Genomic DNA, 25,493 nt, shown 5'->3' on the forward strand with positions numbered 1-25,493 from the left:
ATATGCAAATCAATCAACGTGATACACCGTATTAACAAACTGAAGGAGAAAAACCAAATGATCATCTCAATAGATGCAGAGAAAGCTTTCGACAATATTCAATACCCATTTATGATAAAAACCCTCCAGAAAGTAGGCACAGAAGGAACTTTCCTCAACATAATAAAGGCCATATATGACAAACCCACAGCCAACATCGTCCTCAATGGTGAAAAACTGAAAGCATTTCCACTAAGATCAGGAACAAGACAAGGTTGCCCACTCTCACCACTCTTACTCAACACAGTTTTGGAAGTTTTAGCCACAGCAATCAGAGAAGAAAAGGAAATAAAAGGAATCCAAATCGGAAAAGAAGAAGTAAAGCTGTCACTGTTTGCAGATGACATGATACTATACATAGAGAATCCTAAAGATGCCAGCAGAAAACTGCTAGAGCTAATCAATGAATTTGGTAAAGTAGCAGGATACAAAATTAATGCATAGAAATCTCTGGCATTCCTATACACTAATGATGAAAAATCTGAAAGTGAAATCAAGAAAACACTCCCATTTACCATTGCAACAAAAAGAATAAAATATCTAGGAATAAACCTACCTAAGGAGACGAAAGACCTGTATGCAGAAAATTATAAGACACTGATGAAAGAAATTAAAGATGATACAAATAGATGGAGAGATATACCATGTTCTTGGATTGGAAGAATCAACATTGTGAAAATGACCCTACTACCCAAAGCAATCTACAGATTCAATGCAATCCCTATCAAACTACCACTGGCATTTTTCACAGAACTAGAACAAAAAATTTCACAATTTGTATGGAAACACAAAAGACCCCGAATAGCCAAAGCAATCTTGAGAACGAAAAATGGAGCTGGAGGAATCAGGCTCCCTGACTTCAGACTATACTACAAAGCTACAGTAATCAAGACAGTATGGTACTGGCACAAAAACAGAAAGATAGATCAATGGAACAGGATAGAAAGCCCAGAGATAAACCCACACACATATGGTCACCTTATCTTTGATAAAGGAGGCAGGAATGTACAGTGGAGAAAGGACAGCCTCTTCAATAAGTGGTACTGGGAAAACTGGATGGGTACATGTAAAAGTATGAGATTAGATCATTCCCTAACACCATACACAAAAATAAGCTCAAAATGGATTAAAGATCTAAATGTAAGGCCAGAAACTATCAAACTCTTAGAGGAAAACATAGGCAGGACACTCTATGACATAAATCACAGCAAGATCCTTTTTGACCCACCACCTAGAGACATGGAATAAAAACAAAAATAAACAAATGGGACCTAATGAAACTTCAAAGCTTTTGCACAGCAAAGGAAACCATAAACAAGACCAAAAGACAACCCTCAGAATGGGAGAAAATATTTGCTAATGAAGCAACTGACAAAGGATTGATCTCCAAGATTTACAAGCAGCTCATGCAGCTTAATAACAAAAAAAACAAACAACCCAATCCAAAAATGGGCAGAAGACCGAAATAGACATTTCTCCAAAGAAGTTATATGGACTGGCAACAAACGCATGAAAGAATGCTCAACATCATTAATCATTAGAGAAATGCAAATCAAAACTACAATGAGATATCATCTCACACCAGTCAGAATGGCCATCATCAAAATATCTAGAAACAATAAATGCTGGAGAGGGTGTGGAGAAAAGGGAACCCTCTTGCACTGTCGGTGGGAATGTAAATTGATACAGCCACTATGGAGAACAGTATGGAGGTTCCTTAAAAAACTACAAATCGAACTACCGTATGACCCAGCAATCCCACTACTGGGCATATACCCTGAGAAAACCGTAATTCAAAAAGAGTCATGTACCAAAATGTTCACTGCAGCTCTGTTTACAATAGCCCGGAGATGGAAACAACCTAAGTGTCCATAATCAGATGAATGGATAAAGAAGATGTGGCACATATATACAATGGAATATTACTCAGCTATAAAAAGAAACGAAATTGAACTATTTGTAATGAGGTGGATACACCTAGAGTCTGTCATACAGAGTGAAGTAAGTCAGAAAGAGAGAGACAAATACCGTATGCTAACACATATATATGGAATATAAGGGAAAAAAATGTCATGAAGAGCCTAGGGCTAAGACAGGAATAAAGACACAGACCTACTAGAGAATGGACTTGAGGATATGGTGAGGGGGAAGGGTAAGCTGTGACAAAGCGAGAGAGAGGCATGGACATATATACACTACCAAACGTAAGGTAGATAGCTAGTGGGAAGCAGCCGCATAGCACAGGGAGATCAGCTCGGTGCTTTGTGATCACCTGGAGGGGTGGGATAGGGAGGGTGGGAGGGAGGGAGACGCAAGAGGGAAGAGATATGGGAACATATGTATATATATAACTGATTCATTTTGTTGTACAGCAGAAACTAACACACCATTGTAAAGCAATTACACTCCAATAAAGATGTTAAAAAAAAAAATGCATGTCACACCCTTCATGTAGCACTTGGCACATAATATACGTATTCAGTGAATCTTTGCCAAAAGCCCTCCTTCGTGCCCCTTAGCATTTTGGTAGGCACAATCTGCACCAGACCAGTCTCTTTTCTGACAGTCGTATAGATTCTTGATGCTTTTGGCAAATATCTTTGGTTATCAGCCTCTATCCAACTCTGGTAGCTGTTCTGTGTTTTCTAGACAGATACTTCTCTCAACATTCCTCCCCATTTCCTTTCTCTTTGAATTGTTTGTGGTTATTACATCAGAATTTAAGAATTTCCTGTTCTTTGTGAACCTATTATTATTTTGGAGCCTATAACCATGAGACTGTGCCCATATTTTTTTCCCTAAAATATCTGCTTTCTAAAACACAGGTTTCACGAGTGTTATTTTTCATCATTATTACAAACTTTAAAATAAATGATAATTTTCCTATCAATAATCTATCCCTTCTATTTTCCCAATCATTGGGAAAAGTAAATTCAGGATAATGGTTCCCACCATCGTTTCCTTTACCACCTATGAGACTAAATGATTAATAAATTTAAAATGTTATCAGATACTCTTTTTAGCAGAATGAAACTTCTGACAAATATCTAGATGGTTAAAGAACACATTACTACTACAGTTTGTTTCTCAGTAAATTTTACAATCTCATGCTGAGATTCTTTCATATCTCTCCATCAGAATATCACTTTTGTTCCTTTCTTCTTTTATAGCTCTCTACCATATTCTTCCCCAGCAAGGTGGTTTCCATCTTATGTGTACATGCGCACACGCGCACACACACACCCCTCATTAGCCCCTCCTAGCATTCCCTATTGGATGTTTCTTTTCAACAAAGTACATCTTCCAACGACCAGAGTTCTTACATGAGTACCATCCTACCACCTCTTGGTAACAGATACCTTCTGGTTAAAATACTAAGTTTTCTTTTCTATATATACTGCATTGATATACAAAATCATATATATACAAGGTACTGTTCCCAAACAGTTTTGTCCCCAAATGCCTTCTTTCTGCCATATGTTTTCCTCTCCTAAGTTATCTACTTTCATAATCTTATATAGACTTCTTTCTCTTCTTTACTGACAAATGTAATAAGCCTCTAGCCAAAAGGCAGTACAAGTTACTCTGCCAGAAGCCCACTACTGCAGCATTAAAGAGTACAGTTCAGGAAACCAAATCCTGTTTTGATACCCTCCAACTGTTCATTGCCACATCTATCCTTGTCTTCCAAAGTTAAGAGCAGCAAATGGAGATATAAAAAAGATATGAGCTGTGTCTGCTCCTCAGAACTCCAAAACCCTAGATTTCTTTTAAACATTTCCATTAATGTACACAAGAAAAGTTATTTTGACTAGATTGTCAACTTTAAGATAGCAAGGACTACTTACCTTTTACACACTACCGCCCAGTGCCTAGTACATGTTAGACCAGAGGCTGCATCCTTTGACCCATGGGCCAAATCCTCCCACAGCCTGTTTCTGAATGGCTCACAGCTAAGAATGGTTTTTACATTTTTAAAGGGTTGTTTAAAAACAAACAAATAAAAAATCACTCAGAGGAATATGTGACAGAGACCATATATACCCCACAAAGCCTAAATTTTCCATCTAGCCCTTCTCAGAAAATGTTTGCTGACCCCCGTATCAGACCCTCAAATGTTTGTTAAAAGAGGAGGCAGGGGGAGGGGAGGGAGCCCTCAGAATGGGAAAGAAGACACAGATTTGCAACAAATATATTTTGAGATCACTGCAAATGGTGAAACTCTCATAATAAGCACTGTGCAGGTCTTTAAGTCATTCCTTGACTTCCATTTTCACTGAGTTTCAAGAGAAACTAAAGGTCGTTCATCAGTATATTTAAGAGATCATAATATTTTGGGGGCAACGTATCTAATCTTAAATCACAGGTGCTCCTAGGAGAACTAAATTTAAACCTTGGTAGTACACTTCTTCTCCAACTAGCCTAGTTAACATAAGTGTTAGGCATCATCAAGGTGTAAGGTGTCAATTCTCAGGTATGTACCCTCATACGTACATTCTTTCCTTCCATGCAGCACCAAGTGCCTAAGCACTAACAACCCACAACATTTTACTCATCTGTTCCCATGTGTCTGTACACCTGTTACCTCAAAATTCAATCACTGAGAATGCTCCACAAACCCTGTAATAAAGCTCTGAACACTGAAAAATGTTTAACCAAAACATGAAAGTCCCATTCTCATATAATATCAGAGCAGTAGTACTAGACCTATTCATAGCAATGTCTATTAGAAGCACTTGCAAAGGTGTACCTGAAAATGCTGCTCCATCACTTGGATTTTTCCCTGGTCTGGGCACTTCTTTAGAGCTCGATCTGCATAATGGAACAGGATTTCCACCATCTGTAAGGAAAACAGCTTAGTATATAAATTAAAGTATGTCTCTAAAGTTTTTCAATACTTAATATATGTGATTTTCTTAAATAATACAGAATCAGGCTTTGCTATTATATTAAAAATATAATTTAAAATTTTAGTGACTTTATTTCTCAGGTTTTTTTTAACCCCAGCCTAATTTCTTTCAGCCTCAGGGTTAGTACCAATTTGCTAATCTTTCCTAATAAATACCTCCAGGTTCCAGACCTCATTAGTATATATATTGCTCAGGAAATAAAAAGTTGAAGTTTAGCTCTTCAGTTATCCTCTGCATATGTCTTTCCCTAAAGAACACAGATAGCCAATACTTTTTTACCAGATACTGAGAAAATCACTTATAAGTCTCAGGATTGACCAACTTCTGTATATGTTTTCTAAATGTTTATACTAATTTGGAATCTAATTTTTACCAATGCATTTGCACAATAAAAAGGAGGAGGAATGACTATAGTAAATGAATTCAAGCAAGTCTAGACTAGGAAAACAAAGCTAGTGTTAAATATTAACATTAACCATATTAATACTAATTAATAATAATAATAAACATCAGGCCTCTCTGCTCCCTCAGGCAACACAAACACTTGCACACATAGTATTTCTCATTATTACTAATCAGTTTATAAAGACCAACAAATGTCAACTTACTATGGACTATAATTAGGTTCAAAGATAACCCAGATCCCTGGGTTTTTTACTCCTCCTACTGTCTGCTGTCTTTTGGCTATTTTACTATCTATAATTTTCATGAGAGTGAGCAAGGGAAAAAAGAAAGGGTGATAAGAAGGAATTTAAAAAGCACTCAAGATAACACCAAGGAATTACAATCTGACTTGTTTTCTTAATACACTCTCTTCTTAACTGTAGTCATTTACCTAATCACACCCAAGATTATTAGCAAATACCAAAGGCAATCTGCACTGTACCCCAGTAAAGACCCTATTAAAATACTCACCCGATCTGTAACAACAGCCTTTCTCTTACTGGCATCCCCTGATAATCCTGCAGAGAAGCAAAATCCAGCGTAAATACAAAGTTAATCCGTATCTTCAGGAGTGAAACTGCCCTGGTCTTCTACTGATAACCTATGCTAACAGCAGATATAACAATCCTTAGGTATCAAAATGCTGGATAATATGCCATAACAGGAACACCTTCCATCTATTGGACCAGATAGCTTATCAATGTACTTCCCTTTTGTTCTAATAATAACTTTTCCTTATGAAATTAATTTTAAAAGTGACATTTAAAATTCTATATCCTGTATTCGTCATTAACCTTTTTCACTGAAAGTCTGTAAGGTTTGATAACATCTTGCTTATAAAATACTTGAACACTAAGTCAAAAGTGTTCTGTAAGTGATTAGTATTATTCATTTTCTCTGCCCCAGAAAAACAACACCTACTACACCGGTGTTCTGTTAACTTACCCACTACTGCTTTTGCTTTTCCTTCATGGAAAGACCATGCAAGAGCCAAGGCTTCTGTAAGACAGTCTTGTTTCAGGAGGTGATCCACTCTCTAAAATGAATAAATGAGAGAAGACAGACCCCTTTGTCTGACCAATCACCAGTCAAAATTCCTATTCTACCTAATATCTTTCCAGAAGTTGCTGCTTAGTAGCTAAAATTATTCCAATAACCATGTGAATACCTTATTTCCAAGAAAAACAATTTCTTAAAGCACTCGACAGTACAGTGACTGTATAGGCTAGTATAAGCTGCCACAAGGCCTAAATATGAAAAGAGGAAACAGCTAGAATGTCACTGTAGCAGAAAAAGCTAGTTATCACAACATCCATTCACTCCCTCCTCTTTCGTAACAAATCCCAAGTTTATTTGAGACAGCAATAAACCAGCTAAAGGACATTTCTAAGACTCCCACTTGGGGCCATGTGACTAAGTTCTGGCCAATGATAAGTGGAAGTGCTGTCTGGACCTTTCTGGGATGTCACCTTAAAAGGTCAGGGCCAGCCTTCTCTTCTCTTTCCTCCTTCCTGGAATGTGGATTTAAAAGCTGGAACTCCAGCAGTCATATTGGAACATGAAGTGACCTTGAGACTAGAATCCACACACAAGGATGGCACAACAGGGTAGTATGCCAAAGACCACGGAGTTGCCATACTAGCCACAGACGGCCTACCTCCAGATTGCTTTTACATGAGAGAGAGTTCTTTTACACCACTGGTATTTTGAATTTTCTGATATATGCAGCCAAACCTTATCATTAGTTAGAGTCAGTTTTATCAAATCAAGTAGATAGTTACAATGGTTTTGATGTACACTTCTGAAATTAAAAAGCACAAATCCAAATACTCTTTTTCTGCAAAGTCAGAACAAAAAACGTTAAGATGCTCTCAATTCAATAGTGCTACCATATAAAATTACTTTGAACTCACCTCTCTCCAGCTCCTCAGCATCATCACATAAACAGACTGGAAAACAAAGAGATGGAAATTAAAATTATCATCTTTAACAGACTTGTTTGAGAGACACATTTGTCTCAGTCCTACATCTCATTTTACATCTCTTTAAGTAAAAACATTTCATACTACAGTTAAAAGTATTTACTAAAGGGTCTTCAAGGGCCCATGTTAAAGAGTAAATCAAACATTTAAAGGTCAGTAAGTCTACAGTCCAAGAAGGGGAGTTAATTCCACGGACAAGGAAGAAGGAAAGTCCAATCTCCCAACATGTTTCTCCATGCTAAGTTTTTTTTTTAATTTATTTATTTATTTTTGGCTGCATTGGGTCTTCGTTGCTGTGCACGGGCTTTCTCTAGTCATGGAGAGCAGGGGATACTCTTTGTTGCGGTGTGTGGGCTTCTCATTGTAGTGGCTTCTCTTGTTGCGGAGCACAGGCTCTAGAACGCAGGCTCAGTAGCTGTGGCTCACGGGCTCTAGAGCGCAGGCTCAGTAGTTGTGGCGCATGGGCTTAGTTGCTCTGCGGCATGTGGGATCTTCCTGCACCAGGGCTCAAACCTGTGTCCCCTGCATCGGCAGGCAGATTCTTAACCACTGTGCCACCAGGGAAGCCCTCCATGTTAAGTTTAAAAAAAAAAAAAAACCCACAGGAACAAATTGACATACAAAAAGTTCCTATTCTAAGTCAAATGTCTCAATGCGTTTTAATATACCCTAAGATGATCTAAGCTAAAGGACAACTTAATTACATGTCAAATATTAATGATAAGGTATCTTCCTGGTCATGAAAACATAAATGTGAAGGAACATTATGAAAGTATCCCTCTGAACAAAGAAAACCAGAACCTAAACAAAAGTAAAAATACAGTATGTCTAAAAGTAGAGGAAATAAATTAATTAGTTGTAAAGCACAGAGAACTATATTCAACATCTTATAATAACCTATAATGAAATAAAGGGGCAATCTTAAAAAAAATTAATTAAAAATCATCTAACCCCTAAAAGTTTTCGATTACTGCTAATCAGTATTCATTCTGTAATGCACTGCCCTCTTTACCAGCAACCTCCTTCAGCCCCTACTAACCTGACACAAATGCATACCAAGTCACAGAGTGGAAGTACTTACTTTTGTCCCCAAATAAAAGATCTGACCACCATAGCTACTGATGGATTGATAACAAGCCTTCTCTCCAACCAAAGCCTAAAAAAAAAAAATTTTAAGGTAAAAATTACATGCATTAGGAGTCTCAAGTTTTAAAGAATGTGGATTACAGAGACAACATGGTTTCATCCCATAAGTGAGTGGGGGAAAAAAATGTCAGTCAAGTGCCAGTCTGTCAGTGGAAGTGGCATGAAGGACAAAGTGCAAAAAGTAATTCTCTGCTTATATACGGTCTCTTTATTTTTCAGAGTAATGCGTAAAGGGAAGAACATGCCAACTTCTAAATTTGAAGCAAAATTGTTGCAACCTGCCCACTACTGGATGACAGGTAGTCACTGCTTCTGGCAAAGAATAGGGCTAATTGAAATGGTACCTCCAAGTTCTTTGAAATAAATCTCAACAAAAAAACACAAGAGGAAACAGGAAGATAAAGCAGCATAGTATATGAAAGTCAGCACAGCCCAGCAAAATAGAAACGAAACCTCCTGTCTGATAAATCTGGTTGCAAATTCTGGCTCTGTCACCCAACAGGTGACAGAGTTTAAACAAGTTTCAAACTTCTGACAATTACATTTTTCCATCTTTGAAAACCAGGCAGTTTCTGGGAGGCTTAAATACATTAATATTTATAAATCTCCTAAAATATGTAAGTGGTCAATACTGATAACTAGTAATTTTTCTTAACTTTTTATCATGAAAATTTAAAAATATATACAAAGGTAGAGAGAATAAAATAATGAACCCAATGTAGCCAGTAACCAGCTTCATTAATTATCACTTCATCACCAATCTTGTTTCATCTATATTCCCACTGACTCCCCTATAACACAGTAAAAATTCTGAAGTAAATCTCAGATCTTGAACATCTCATTTACAAAAATTCAGTAATATGCACAATAAATAAATCCTTTCTAACGTAACCACACAATTTCATTGACAGGCTTTCAAAAATTAACAATCATTCCTCCATGTCAAATATCTGATCAGTGTTTGGATTTCAAATTGTCTCATAAATGTCAAATGTTATTGAGGTTTCTGTTCTTTGTTTCTACATTTCATTTGTTTAAATCAAGACCCAAATAAGGGCCACACACTGAAGCTGGCTGATGCATCTCTTAAGTCTCTTTTAATCTACAGAGTTTGCCTCTATCTCTCACGGTCCTTTATTTTCCTTGAAGTTTATTTGTTGAAGACGCTGGCACACTTATTCCATAGTTTCCTACTATCTGGATTTTGCTAATGGCATCCCCATGGAATCTTTTAACATGTTCCTCTGCTTCTGTATTTCCTCTAGAAGATCAGAATCAGGGTTTTTTTGGTTGTTGTTTGGTTTGGTTTTCTGGTAGTACCACTTTAAGTATGACGTTAGCGGTAAGATTTTTGTAGATGCTCTTTATTATCAGGCTGAAGAAGTTCCCTTCTATTCCTAGTTTGCTAAGAATTTTATCAGGGATACAGAATTTTGTGAAATGCTTTTCTACATCTTTTGAGATGGTATTATGACCTTTCTTTTACAATAAACTAAATCAGTGAATTACACTTTAAAAATAAATTATTTATTTTTGGCTGCATTGGATCTCCGTTGCTGTGTGCGGGCTTTCTCTAGTTGTGGTGAATGGGGGCTACTCTTCATTGCAGTGTGCGGGCTTCTCATTGCGGTGGCTTCTCTCATTCTGCAGCACTGGCTCTAGGCGCACAGGCTTCAGTAGTTGTGGCACGTGGGCTCAGTAGTTGTGGCTTGCGAGCTCTAGAGCACAGGCTCAGTAGTTGTGGCACATGGGCTTAGTTGCTCTGTGGCACGTGAGATCTTCCTGGACCAGGGCTCAAACCCGTGTCCCCTGCATTGGCAGGCAGATTCTTAACCATTGCGCCACCAGGGAAGTCCCTACATTGACTTTTAAATGTTAAACCAGCCTGGCATGACTTGGATAAACACCATTTGACCATAATTACTCTTTTTATACATTGCTGGTTTCTATCTGCTACTATTTTAAGGATTTTTGCTTCTCTGCTCATGAGGTCATTGGTCTATAGCATTCTTTATTGTAATGTCGTTGGTTTTATTATCAGAGGTAAGCTGGTGTCATAAAAAGAATTATGTGCTCTCTTTTTCTCTATTTTTAAAAAGATTTTTGTGTAAAATTGATATTTTTTCCCTTGAATATAATAGACTTCACTAGTGAAGCTATCTGAGCCTGGACTTTCTTTTAGGAAATCAAGTTAATGTACAGCCACACAAGTACAACCACTTAGATTTTCACTTCTTGAGTCAGCTTTGGTAATTTGTGCCTTCCAAAGAATTTTTCCATTTCATCCAAAATTGTTTAATTTATTGGCATAAAGTTATTCATATTATCTTTTTAATATCTTTAGACTCCACAGCAACCGCACCTCTCTCATTCCTGATATCAGTAATTGTGTCTTCTCTTTCTCTGGATTAGTCTCACTGGAGGTTTATCAATTTTATTTACCTTTTTTTTTTTTTTTTTTTTTTTTTTGCGGTACACGGGCCTCTCACTGTTGTGGCCTCTCCCGTTGCGGAGCACAGGCTCCGGATGTGCAGGCTCCATGTGGGATCTTCCCGGACCGGGGCACGAACCCGTGTCCCCTGGATCGGCAGGCAGACTCTCAACCGCTGTACCACCAGGGAAGCCCAATTTTATTTATCTTTTAAAGAACAAAATGTATGTTCTTTGATTTTCTCTATTGTTTGTCCATTTCCTACTTAACTGATATATGTTCATCTTTATTATTTCTTCCTTTTATCTACTTCAAGTTTATTTGCTCTTCTCTATTTCCTTAGATAGAACCCTAGATAATTGATTTGAGATCTTTTTTTCTAATGTATTTAACGTTATAAATTACCCTCAAATTTTTTTTTAAATTTATTTATTTTACTTTTGGCTGCGTTGAGTCTTCGTTGCTGAGCGTGGGCTTTCTCTACTTGCGGCGAACAGGGTCTACACTTCGTTGCGGCGCACGGGCTTCTCATTGCAGTGGCTTCTCTTGTTGTGGAGTACAGGCTCTAGGCGCACGGGCTTCACTGGTTGCGGCGCACGGGCTTCACTGGTTGCAGCACACGGGCTTCTAGGGCACACAGGCTTAGTTGCTCCATGGCATGTGGGATTTTCCCTGACCAGGGATGGAACCCGTGTCCCCTGCATTGGCAGGAGGATTCTTAACCACTGCGCCACCAGGGAAGTCCCACACCCTCAAAATTAATTTAATTATAGACCACAATTTTTTTCTGAAATACAGCTGATTTACAATGTTGCGTTAGTTTCAAGTCTACAGCAAAGCGATTCAGTTATACATATATATATATTCTTTTTCAGATTCCTTTCCCTTATAGATTATTAAAAGATATTGAGTATAGTTCCTTGTGCTATACAGTAGGTCCTTGTTGGTTATCTATTTTACATATGGTAGTGTTTATATGTTAATCCCAAACTCCTAATTATCCGTCCCCCTCTTTCCCCTTTGGTAACCATAAGTTTGTTTTGTATGTCTATGAGTCTGTCTTATAAATAAGTTCATTTGTATCATTTGTTTAGATTCCACATACAAGTGATATCATGATATCTGCCTTTCTCTGGTTTACTTCAGTCAGTATGATAATCTCTAGGTCTATCCATGTTGCTGCAGTATTTCATTCTTTTTATGGCTGGGTAATATTCCATGTATATACCACATCTTCCTTATCCATTCATCTGTCGATGGACATTTAGGTTGCTTCCATGTCTTGGATATTATAAATAGTGCTTCTATGAACATTAGTGTGCATGCATCTTTTTGAATTATAGTTTTGTCCAGATATATGCCCAGGAGTGGGATCATTGGATCATATGGTAATTCTATTTTTAGTTTTTTAAGGAACCTCCATCCTGTAGCTGTGCCAATTTACATTCCCACAAAAAGCCCAGGAAGGTTCCTTTTTCTTCACACCCTCTCCAGCATTTATTATTTGTAGAGGTTTTGATGATGGCCATTCTGACTGGTGTGAGGTGATACCTCATTGTAGTTCTGATTTGCATTTCTCTAATAATTAGCAATGTTGAGCATCTTTTCATGTGCCTATTGCCCATCTGTATGTCTTCTTTGGAGAAATGCCTTTTTAGATCTTCTGCCCATTTTTTGATTGGGTTGTTCATTTTTTTGATATTGAGCGGTATGAGCTGTTTGAGACCATAGCTGTTTGATATGCTGTATTTTCACTTTCGTTTAGTTCAAAATATATTCTAATTTCCTTTGAGGTTTCTTCTTTGACTCATAGGTTATTTATAAAAGTGTTACTTAATTTCCAAATATTTGGGTTTTCTCCAGATTTACCCTGATGATTCCTTCAACAATTTGCTGTAGTTTGTTTTATGGCCTAGCATACAATCTATTGGATGCTCCATGTGCACTTGAAAAAGTTTGTAATTTGCTTTTGTTGGGTGGAATATTCTATAAATGTCAGTTAAGTCAAGTTGGTCAATGATTTTTTTGCCTTCTATACCCTTGATGGTTTTGTCTACTAATTCTATTACTTACTGATAAAGGAGTTTTGAAATTTCCGAACTCTAATTGTGGACTTGTCTGTTTCTCCTTTTAGATCTGTTAGTTTTAGTTTCAGATATTTTGAAGGTCTGTTATTGGGTGCTTAAACCTTTAAGATTGTTATGCCTTCTTGACAAATTAACACTTTTTTATCAATTTGAAATTTCTCTTTATCTCTGACAATATTCTCTACTCTGAAATCTACTTAATCTGATATTAAAATAGCCATTCTAATGATTAGTGTTTGCATGATATGTCTTTTTCCTTCACCTTACTTTTAACTTGTCTGTGTCTTTGTATTTAATATGAACTTTTTGTAGACAGCATATAGTTGGTTCTTCCTTTTTTTATCCAGTCTGACAATCCTTGCCTTTTAACTGAAATGTTTAGACTACTTCCATTTCCTATGATTATTGATATAGTTGGGTTTCGATTATCTTATTGTTTTCTACTTGTATTACCTGTTCTTTTTTTTATGCTTTGTTGAATTTAATATTTTTTAACATTCCATTTTGTTGCTACCAGTGACTTATAAAGGTATACTTCTTTTTCTGCTCTAGTGGTTACAATATGCAGCTTTAACTAATGTCAGTCTACATTTACATAATATTGTACTATTTGATGTATACTGTTAACAACCTTACAATAATATACTTCCTTCCCCCCACTCCCTGCTGTTATGTACTATTTTCGTCACACTATTACTTCTACATATCATAAACATTCCTTTTGTTTTAAACAGTCAACTGCTTTCGTTAAATGACAATATTAAGGTATAATTTACATACCATAAAATTCACTCATTAAGTATACAATAATTTTTAGTAAATTTACAGTTGTTCGACCATCACCAAAATCCAGTTTTAGAACATTTCTATCACTCCACAGAGATACCTTTTACCTATTTTCAGTCAACCCTCATTCCTACTCCTGGTCCCAGTCCCACTTATCCACATCTGGCTCTCTAAACCTGCCTTTTCTGGACATTTCATATAAATATAATCAAAGAGTATATGGTCTTTCCATATGGCTTCTTTCACTTAACACAGTATTTTTGAGGTTCATCCATGTTGCAGCATGTGTCAACAGTTCACCTTTTTTATTGAGGAATAGCATTCTATTACGCAGATATGCCACATTTTGTTTATCTATCAGCTAGTGGACATTTTGACTGTTTTGACTTTTTAGCTATTAAGAATAACGTTGCTATGAACATTTGTGTACAAGTGTTTATGCAGAGATATGTTTTCGTTTCACTTGAGTAGCTACCTAGGAGTAGAATCGCTCAGTCATATGCAATCTTTATGTTTAATATTCTGAGGAACTGCCAAAATGTTTTCCACAGTGGCTGCACCATAACCCACAAGCAAAGTACGAGAGTTCCAATATTTCTGCATCCTAATCAACATTTGTTATTGTCTGTCTTTTTGATTATAGCCATCCTAGTGGGCATGAAATGATATCTCACTGTGATTTTGACTTGCATTTCCCTAATGATTAATGATGTTGAGCATCTTGTCATCTGCTTATTGGTCATTTGTATATCTTCTTTGGAGATTGCTGCAGTTTGTTTCTGATGAGGAAACTGCTCTCACACTTTTTGTTGCTCCTCTGCATTTAATGTGTCTTTTTACTCTGCCTGCTTTAATATTTTCCTCTTTCCAATTCATTTGGATCAATCTATGTTTATTTCACTTGTGCTTGGGTTCACTGAGCTTCTTGCAATTCTGTGTTTGTAGTTTAGGAAAGTTTTTGACCATTATTTCTTTAAATTTTTTTCCCTCCTCTCCTTCAGAGATTTCAACTACACATTTATTAAGCTAAGTGGTGCTGTCTCACTGCAGTCACTAACACTAGAGTTTTTTAAATTTTTTCTCTCTACTTCATTTTGGATAGATTCTATTGCTCTATCTTCAAATTCACTAATATCTTGAAAACTATTGTTTTTTGTTTTTGGGTTTTTTTACTGATTTTTTTCCAGACAGGAGAGTAAATCCAGTCCCCATTATTCCATCTTGGCTGAAAGTGCAAGTTCAAAGTCTATCAGTATTTTTAATAACCACTCAAACAAAAGAAAATATCTAAGTGTGGGACAATAATTACTCTTACTTTAGTGAATTCTATTGCATTACCATTTCTTCTCCTGGATTTTCCTGGTTTCTAAATTCTGAAAATATATATGGAAGACCCTTTCACATATATTTATGCTCTAATATCTCAGGGAGATTTGAGCAATGGCTAGATATTATACTGCAGACACTCATTATATATGACCTTCATTACTACTTTTTTCAAGAAATTATCCAGAGAAGACTCAAAAAGTCTAAATTTCTCGCTTAAAGATTATTGGCTTAGGAAACATGAGATCACAATTCAAAGTAATTTAACTGTAAACTACCTGTGTAAACTGCTAAAGGCCATTATTGTCATTGCTTAAAATATAGTAAAATTAATACTAAGATCATAACTTTTGTGTCTTCCTTCTCTGCAGGCTCCTACATTTCATCTATTTCCTATTCCTCCAGAATCATCTTTCTTTCTCTCGAAGCGACCTTTGCCTTTTAATGGCTACAGCCTCCATACCTGTTCCAGCCTTTACTAATCACCCAAATATTTCCAAAGCCTTATAGGCTACCTGTCTCTCTAGTCATTTATTCCTTAAATCGATCAGGCTTGTTCTCAACATAATAAACTTTCTAAAATACCTTGCTTTTACAATTTCTTTCTCATGAACTTTCAATTTCATTTCATTATTTCAGTATGAAAGTTAAAATTCTTTGGTATTAAATTAGTCACATTTCCAAGTAGAAGACAACAGGAATTATTGTTCTAGTTCACATTCCTGAATACTTACAAACACACTCACATCCACTTCAACCTAGTTAGTGGCTTTAAAAAAAAAAAATCTCAAGACTTAAAGATAACTCCTCCGAATTCCTATTTCTAAAACAAAACAACAACAAAATGCCAAGTTTATCAAAGCAATACTAAGATAATGGATTACCCTTACCAGTGCCTGGCTCACGTTTCCTCCAGTGGCTAGAGATTTGAAATGGCTGCTATTATAGACCAACTGAACTTCTGAGATCTCCACCATTTCCAATTCCTCTTGAGTCTGCCGATCAATCACATGCAACTTCTCTACACTGTCCAAGAGCACAATCGTGCGCGAGTTTATCCACTGTAATTCAAGCACACAACAACACAAAAGTGAGGGCCATCCCACACCATCACCCAGGGCAAAAAAGCTTGGCAACTCACTTAAATGACACTGACGACCTTATCCATTTAATTAATAACTTGATGACACCACAATCACAGCAAGAACTACTCGGTGACAACCCAGAGAACGACAGGTGCACAGCGTAGTATTGAGTTTTGATGGTGTTAAAATGACTCATAGTGTAAAAGAAGGCTAATTAAGAGCTCTAATAGATATTATGGGATATACTGTTTTTTATCAATGTTTTTGAAAGGTACATCGGCACAATGACTTAAGCAAAGTGACCAACTTTGCAAACAAAAGGGCAAATGAAACCTCATAAACCTATCTGGTCAAAGAATGATTGTTGTACGCGGGCCTCTCACTGTTGCGGCCTCTCCCGTTGCGGAGCACAGGCTCCGGACACGCAGGCTCAGCGGCCTTGGCTCACGGGCCCAGCCGCTCCGCGGCACGTGGGATCTTCCCGGACCGGGGCACGAACCCGTGTCCCCTACATCGGCAGGAGGACTCTCAACCACTGCGCCACGAGGGAAGCCCCAAAATATTTTTTTGAAAAATCTCAATCCCTTCCCAAGAAATAAATGAAGTCTTAAAATCTGCTCAATTAGAATTCTAAATTAACCAGAACAAAGTACTTCCCCTGTACTTTCTCTCTCTGGTATTCATTTTGGTTTATTTATATGAACTCTTCCCATGTTATCAGAAATTATTTGCATAATATCATATCAAAAACAATCAAGTTGAAAATGGATCAATTTTCTTTTAACTATGTTGAATATATACTTTAACACTGTGTTACACAGGAAGGGTTTGGTTTTCCAGAAAAAAACTGTCCCTCAGGAAACAGAGTTTGACACTCAAATCATTTACAAAGAGCTTTTGTAAGGTGCTCTCTTGATTACTTTACTTTGAGAAACAAAGTATCGTTTAGGAAAGACACATTATTCAGCCCTGTATAAACTTAGTGCTAGTTTTTAGATGTTTTCAAAGGTCACCTGGTTAAAAGAGAAAGAATGACAAAAAATGTTAGCAGGATTAGCAATTATTCTTGGGATTAGATCCTCACAATTTTAAGTGTTGACACACTGTAAACAAGCCTTTTAAAGGTAATTTACAAAGCAATGCAGTTTGGGGTCACATCATGAATAAGCCACAGGACAAATGAAAAACACCAACTGTCCTACTATCAGGAGAATGGCTACCTGTGGTTGGGAAAATTTTTTCCAGGGACAGAATCATATGCAGCTTTTTAAAGCGCTGTATCTCAAACATCTTAAATGGAAGCAATGATGATGAGTTCTAGAAAACTGTGTTAGATGATTTTCAACAAGGGGTTCTGGTGATGACAAAAACACTCACGTCTTATACGCGTGAGAAGAGGTTGAACAAAATTATTTCATGAAATGTGTATGAAAAAAAGTATTATTGCTAAATCAAGTCTCTACATGAGATTGAAAGGCAATGTGCAAATAAATTAATAAATCATCTATTATAAAAACTGATGCAAAAAGAAATAATCTCTTTTTTTTAAACCAAAAGTTGCTCAGGACTGAGATGCACAGTAGAGAGAGAACTCTGAAAAGTTTTTAGCCACATATAAAGAATAGCTCCTGAACTCCTGAACCAATTAGGACATACTCAGAAGTACAAAACTGTGTTAACAAAGAAAGCCCGGCAATGATCCTGAAGAAATGATTCTGATCTCCCCTTTGAGCTAATCAGGACATAAGGCTAAAAGGCAATAAAAATAATGTGGCATCACACCAGCCTCAGACTTTATTCAGTACAAGCAGGATTTAACTTTTTTAAAAAATTTATTTATTTTTGGCTGCGTTGGGTCTTCGTTGCTGCACGCGGGCTTTCTCTAGTTGCAGCGAGTGGGGGCTACTCTTTATTGCGGTGCACGGGCTTCTCACTGCGGTGGCTTCTCTTGTTGCAGAGCACAGGCTCAATAGTTGTGGCGCAGGGGCTTAGTCACTCTGCGGCATGTGGGATCTTCCTGGACCAGAGCTCAAACCCATGTACCCTGCATTGGCAGGCGGATTCTTAACCACTGCACCACAGGGAAGCTCAGGACTTCACTTGTGTCCACATTTTATATAATCCTAAAGGTCATGATTTATGACAGAAATCCTGGTAGCCTTAATACAACATGGACTCAAAACAATTACATAAAATGAACGGGGATATTTCATTTCAATAATACTCACAGTAAAGTTGATGAGGTCATAGTATAGGTGAAGATGCTTTTGCTTAGTAACATGTATTGCTCCAGATTCGTCTCTCTTAACCTGATGATGAAATAAAAACGACCTAAATATCAGCTATTGTTTGAGAGACGTTTTAAAGTCTCACCTAGTCAATCCACCAAGAAAATGATTTCCATCCAGAATATGCATAAAACAAAAATATTGATAATTAAAGAAACTATACAAATGAAAAAAATCATTCACATCATGATTTGTACCAAAATCCATAGTACACCTGGTCAGTGGTCTAGTTGTCAGTTTAGGCATACCTTGTTTTATTGCACTTCACTTTATTGTGCTTCCAGATATTATGTGTTTTACAAACTGAAGGTTTGTGGCAACCCTGTGTCAATCAATCTATCAGCACCATTTTTCCAACAACATTTGCTCACTTCATGTCTCTGTGCCACATTTTGGTAATTCTTGCAATACTTCAAACTTTTTCATTATTATTGTATTGTTATAGTAATCTGTGATCAGTGATCTTTGATGTTAATATTGTAACTGTTTTGGCATTTTTTAGCAATGAAGTATTTTTAAATTAAGGTATGTACATTGATTTTTTTAGAGATAATGCTATTGCACACTTAAAAGATTACAGTATAGTGTAAACATAAGTTTTATATGCACTTGGAAACCAAACAACTTATGTGACTCACTTTATTGCAATATTTGCTTTATTGCAGTGGTCTGAAACTGAACCCACAATATCCCTGGGGTATGTCTGTACAGGCAAATGCTGTATGTAATATTCACTCTGTCATAATTCAGAAAAACCTAACTGCATCACGTCAATGACTATTTAGCCAGAGTTAAAGCATAAAATGGGATTGGTGGCATAATGTAAAAAAGTAAAACAAAAGTTCATGAAAAGAAAAAAAACTGCTGCAGTGACAAGACTAGACTTCTTTGGGTGAAGTATGATACTATTATAGCTCAAACAGCCCAAAATTTCCCAAAAGAACCTCAAGTGTCAATATTTTACTTATATATGCATATATATACTCTCTATAATCTTCAATCATCCTTATAATTTGCTCTCTCCACTTATGCTCCAAGGTGACAGAGCACTGAAGAAGAACAACACACCACAATGACCTGCCTGAAATTCATGACGTTTAGTTCAACCTGGGTTTTCTTGCATACTCTCCACAGTAGTCTTCTAGATGTCTTCCTTTCCCTTTAAGTCACAATTCCTCTTTGCCTTCTAGTCCCAACACTTGCAGTGTTGACCTCACCAGATATCTTAACAAACAACTGAGACCATTTAGTGTGAGCCCTTTGTGTACTCCCATCTTCACTTCCTAAGTCACCTCCCCTGTAAGAAAGAATGCTCTGGTAAAAAGGAGCATAAGATCTACAGCTATGTGTTTAAGAGTAAGTTCCACTATTACAGCTGAGTCACCAAGAGTAAATCACTTATTCTTTCAGTTCCCTCATTTGTAAAATGAAAATAAGACAGCACCAAATTGTTCCATATCTTGCATATGTTGAAAGTGTTTCGTAAACAAAAAGGTCAATGCCAACATTAACTATTCTAAGATTGGCTAAAGTCCTTGCTAAACAAAATCACTTCACCTGTATATACTCTGAATCCTACTCCCTCCATTGCTGTTTAATATTACCCCTCCCCTGCTAACATACTCAGTCACTCCTTTCAAAGGAACTTTTTCCTCTTGCTATCAAACAGGTTTCTGACTTTTCCATCTTCAAAAAACAAAAGCAAAACACCTTCCCTTCATTAACTTCTTCCAGAAAGTTAACCATTCTTTTTCCTCTTGTAACCAAGTGCTGTACTATGATTGTGTAAGTCTGTTCTTCTAGATACTCATTTCTTTAACAAGGCTCTATAATCTAGCTTCCACCTCAATTCCACTGATAATTAGTCCTCTGAAAAGTTTCTAAAGAACTACTTCTTGCATATCTGGTGACCTTATCTTCAGTCTTCTTCCTTGATCTCTCTTTGGCATTGGTATTACCCTGGAATTGATAATGTCCTGAAGCCTCTCCTTCTTCATCTTCTGTGATGCCATACTGGTCTATTTCCCCTCCTACCTCTAGATGCCTTTATAGGATCCTCCTTTCCTACTGTCTTTTCTTTTTCCTTTCCCCTACATGAGTGTCCACCAAGGTTATGTATGCTTTCGCTTTTGATTTTCACAGCTTCAACTACCTTCTCCATTCTGGAATTCTCATTTTCACCCCAGACCTGGACTGCCTATCCTCCCAGAGGACATTCCCCAATACAACACTTGAGACTCTCACCTTCGCTTCCAACCCAACACATTAAATTCTTCCCTGACCCTAACTCATTGAATATTTCATGCTTCTAAAATGCAAAGCAGAAATGCAATGTTTCGTTTATGTCCTTCGGTCCCCAGATCCACTAAGATGAGAAGCCTTGTCTTTCCTTCAAAATGCCATCCCTAGCTCTCACTGCAACCAACCATCCTTGTCTAAAGACCTCACACTTGCTTTATTACAAGAGCAAAACCTTTCTTTTCCCTCCAACCTCCTATAGTCTGTTCTTTTTACTATTTCTACAGTGCTCTTCCTAAAATGTCACTTTAATCACATCACTTTAATTACCTAAGAACATGTGATGGCTCCCCATTACCAATCTAGGTCAATTATTATATAATCTAGATCAGAGGTTGGCAAACTTTTTCTGTAAAAGGCCATACAGTAAGTATTTTAGGTTCTACAGAGCATACAGTCTCTGTCACGACTACTCAACTCTGCCACAGTAGTGCAAAAGCAGCCATAAATAATACATAACCGAATGGGCATGACTGTATTCAATAAAACTTTACAAAAACAAGCAGCCAGCCAGACCTGGCCCATAGGCCATAGTTTGCCAACCCCTAATCAAGATCCATGCCATATGTTCAACTTTATTCTCAAAAATAAGTTTCTCCCTGTCATTAACTCTATAAATATTTATTAGGGACTTTCTACATACAAGCACTGTCCTAGTGGCTGGAATAGAGCAGTAGAGTTGGTTTTAGACTTACAGAGCTTTCAGTCTAGTGAGGAAAAAAAATATTAGATAAGTAATTTTAAAAATGCTGAATGTTGTCAAAAAAGGTCTTATCGGTGTCTATGAAGCGGGAAATGCTAACTGAGGTCAGGAGGTCAGGAAAGGCAATGCTAATCATGAGCCAGTATAATGTGGAAGAGAGCACACAGCTTTCCTGGCAGAGGTGTTGGCATATGTAAAGACACCGAGGCCAAAGACATGGAAGCAACCTAAATGTCCGTTGACAGAGGAATGGATAAAGAAAATGTGGTGTATAAATATATATGTATACACACACACACACATATACAACAGAATACTATTCAGCCACAAAAAAGAATGAAATAATGCTATTTGCAGCAACATGGATGGACCTAGAGATTATTGTACTAAGTGAGTCAGAGAAAGACAAATACCATATGATATTGTTTATATGTGGAATCTAAAACAATGATACAAATAAACTTATTTTCAATACAGAAACGGGTTCACAGACATAGAAAACAAACTTATGGTTACCAAAGGGGAAAGGAGGGGGAGGGATAAATTAGGAGTTTGAGATTAGCAGGTACAAACTACTCTATGTAAAATAAACAACAAGGTCCTACCACACAGCACAGGGAATTATATTCAGTATCTCATAATAATCTATAATGGAAAATAATCTGAAAAAGAATATATGTGTGTGTGTGTGTGTGTGTGTGTGTGTGTGTGTGTGTGTGTGTGTATATAAACCGAATCACTTTGCTGTACACCAAAAACTAACTCAACACTGTCAATCAACTACACTTCAATTAAAAAAAAAAAAAAAAGACACTGAGGCCAAAGACTAGTCAGGAAGCTACTCCAGAGCCTAGGCTAGAGATGTCAGTGGGAAGCAGCAACGGGGGAGACAAAGAGGAAGTATACTCAGAGTCAATAGATGTGTGATAGAGTAGAAATAAAGGGAGAAGTGTAACTGAAAGGTAACTCCTAGATTTCTGGCTGGAGAAGCTAGGTGGATAGTGGTGTACTTGCTTCACTGAGCTAGGAAACCCAAGAAGAGATTCCACAGGCACATTCTTACCTCTAGAACTTCAGTTCATCTTATTTTCCCCAATATGCATATTCACCCCTCCTACAGTATTTGCCTTTATTTGTTTTTTGGTTTTTTTATAAATTCATTTATTTATTTATTTTTGGCTGTGTTGGGTCTTCATTGCTGCACACAGGCTTTCTCTAGTTGCGGCGAGCTGGGGCTACTCTTCATTGCAGTGCGCGGGCTTCTCATTGCGGTGGCTTGTCTTTGTTGTGGAGCATGGGCTCTAGGTGCACGGGCTTCAGTAGTTGTAGCACGCAGGCTCAGTAGTTGTGGCTTATAGGCTCTAGAGCAAAGACTCAGTAGTTGTGGCGCAGGGGCTTAGTTGCTCTGCGGCATGTGGGATCTTCCTGGACCAGGGCTCGAACCCGTGTCCCCTGCATTGGCTGGCGGATTCTTAACCACTGCGCCACCAGGGAATTCCCTAGTATCTGCCTTATATCCTTCATAAAGTCTTTCACAGCCTCTTTAGTCTATACAAATCTCTTCATACTCTGAACTTATATCAATTTTTAAATTCTCATCACATACTTGAATCCTTAAACTGTTCTCACTAGTAGTAATGAACATACTGGTTTTGCCTTTCAAAACATATCTTAACCTATGTGAAAGAAGGAGTTAAGTTTTATACTTCTTTCAATTGCCTTGTGTCCATTACAGTGTAGATAACATAGTATGTGCTCAATGATAACTTGCTGTCTAATAAATACACTATATGTAGATAGGTAAGCCATTAATACAGACCTATGTACATCTATATATTTATACATACACATAAACCATCAATTATTCATTAGTCAAAGGAGATGGAACTGAGAAATATACCATGAAGAGGCATGGAACTGAGGGTGATCATCTGTTTTCCATGTTAACCACTAAAGCCTCCAATAAACATTAAATAGGTCACTCTCTCTCCAAAGAATTATGATAGCATATTTCTTTGACACAATATTAAATTACTGGTGAATCAAAAAAATAATCTTATGATAAAGGACTTTACCACAGATCTAGCATCATATTAGGACTTACCAGTAGAAAATGAACAACATCTCCTCTGCAGAAGGCAAGCATGGGATTCACATAATTATGCACTGCCACGAAGTGCCAGGCCAGCAATGGAACACTGGAAGGATCCATCTAAGTGAGGAGAAGGGAAAAAAAAGTCATCACTGTTAACACACAGAAAAACAAAGGGAAAACTCTGGTTTACAACAGCATCTGACTGGTGTTCCTTGATAAAACTTCTCCTAATTTCTTATTAAAATTCCTAAAGGAGGGACTTACCCTGGTGGCGCAGTGGTTAAGAATCCGCCTGCCAATGCAGGGGACACTGGTTCAAGCCCTGGTCAGGGAAAATCCCACATGCCACGGAGCAACTAAGCCTGTGCGCCACAACTACTGAGCCTGCGCTCTAGAGCCCACGAGCCACAACTACTGAAGCCCATGCGCCACAACTACTGAAGCCCGCGCATCTATAGAGCCCTTGCTCCGCAACAAGAGAAGCCACCGCAACGAGAAGCACATGCACCACAATGAAGAGTAGCCCCCGCTCACCGCAACTAGAGAAAAGCCGGCACGCAGCAACAAAGACCCAATGCAGCCAATCAATCAATCAATCAACCAATTCCAAAGGAGCAGAGACTGACTGGGAAGTGTCATAAGGGAACTTTCTGTGTGGATGGTAATATTCCACATCTTGACAGAGGTTTGAATTACAAAAGTACATACATCTTGTCAAAGTTCAGCAAATGTACACTCAAGATCTGTACATTTGTTGTACGTAAATTGTTACACCAAAGAAAAAACTTCAACAAATACTGAAATGTACTTAATCATATGCATGTTGATTATTTAGGAAAAAAGAGTACTAATTTCTGTAATTTACTTGGAAATACATTTAAAAAAAACATAATTTGATGGGTGCACAAACAGGTATATAATAAAATACAATAAAATGCTAATGGTAGAGTTTCACAATGGTAAGTATATAGATGTTCAATGTAAAATTCTTTCAACTTCTCTATTTGTTTGAAAATGTTCATAATAAAATGTTGGAAAAAAACACCAATAAAAACATACAAAAAGATGTAAACACATACTACCATGATAAATCTCAATTAGCCAATGAAGCTCACCTAAGAACTGTTAATGGCAATATAAGCCAGTTTTGCCAGCTGAAAGGGCAGACCTGCTTCCCCTGGGGTCCAAAGATACACCGAGTACCAACAAGAAAACAGAAGAGTGAGCTCCCTCATTACAGCGGCTACTTTCTGAACCAGTCTTCTGCATCACCAGTTCTGCATCATCATTCTCCATCCCATCCCATCCCATCCATGCCTCTCCTCATATACACACAGGAAGAAAACAACTCTTTGAAAACAACCAATCAGGAAAAAGAAAAGGGAAATTGAGGTGTGCGTAATACATTCTGAGGAGTATCATCCTCCAAAGTAAAATATCAGAGGCAGAAGAAGCCAAGGAAAGAGTATGCAGCAGCAATTCATGCTGGGTATTACGGTGGGGTGTTCTCTATCAGCAGTTCATTATCAAAGCAGCAGCTGTTCATGAGAGAAAAACTTAACAGAATAAAGGTAGAAAAGTACAGATCTTGTGATCCCCAGGTTACTGCTGTAGTCACCAGCTTATGCTGCTTTGGTCACATCAAGGTAATCAGACAGTGACCTTTGCAGCACTGATTTCCATTCTACCTAGTTTTCTGACAACCTCACAGAATGTGCCACTTGCAAGTCATTCTCCCCAATCTCCTGACACGGTCTTTTTACCAATAAGACGGAGAAGCTTACTTACCCGTCCATAAGGAAAAGTCATCCACACTTTCAAGGATGGCTTCAATCCAATGACCAGTATCTTTAGGGGAAAAAATACATTTTAA

General features: G+C 37.4%; 1 protein-coding gene across 2 annotated transcripts in view; it reads right to left on the reverse strand.

Annotated features, from left to right (window-relative positions):
* The window catches only part of VPS8 (VPS8 subunit of CORVET complex), a 305,525-nt gene that overhangs the window by 236,391 nt on the left and 43,641 nt on the right, over positions 1 to 25,493 (reverse strand). For both annotated transcript variants that reach the window (XM_082840463.1, XM_082840464.1), the window contains 9 exons: positions 25,409 to 25,468; positions 23,630 to 23,737; positions 18,465 to 18,545; positions 16,042 to 16,212; positions 8,457 to 8,531; positions 7,307 to 7,342; positions 6,339 to 6,429; positions 5,865 to 5,911; positions 4,790 to 4,879 (listed from right to left, as the gene is read on the reverse strand). In XM_082840463.1, the coding sequence (XP_082696589.1) occupies positions 4,790 to 4,879; positions 5,865 to 5,911; positions 6,339 to 6,429; positions 7,307 to 7,342; positions 8,457 to 8,531; positions 16,042 to 16,212; positions 18,465 to 18,545; positions 23,630 to 23,737; positions 25,409 to 25,468 (759 nt within the window). The remainder of the gene's footprint in view (positions 1 to 4,789; positions 4,880 to 5,864; positions 5,912 to 6,338; positions 6,430 to 7,306; positions 7,343 to 8,456; positions 8,532 to 16,041; positions 16,213 to 18,464; positions 18,546 to 23,629; positions 23,738 to 25,408; positions 25,469 to 25,493) is intronic.

Source organism: Leucopleurus acutus (genome assembly GCF_964270905.1).
Source record: "Leucopleurus acutus genome assembly, chromosome: 5".
Classification (NCBI taxonomy): Eukaryota; Metazoa; Chordata; class Mammalia; order Artiodactyla; family Delphinidae; genus Leucopleurus; species Leucopleurus acutus.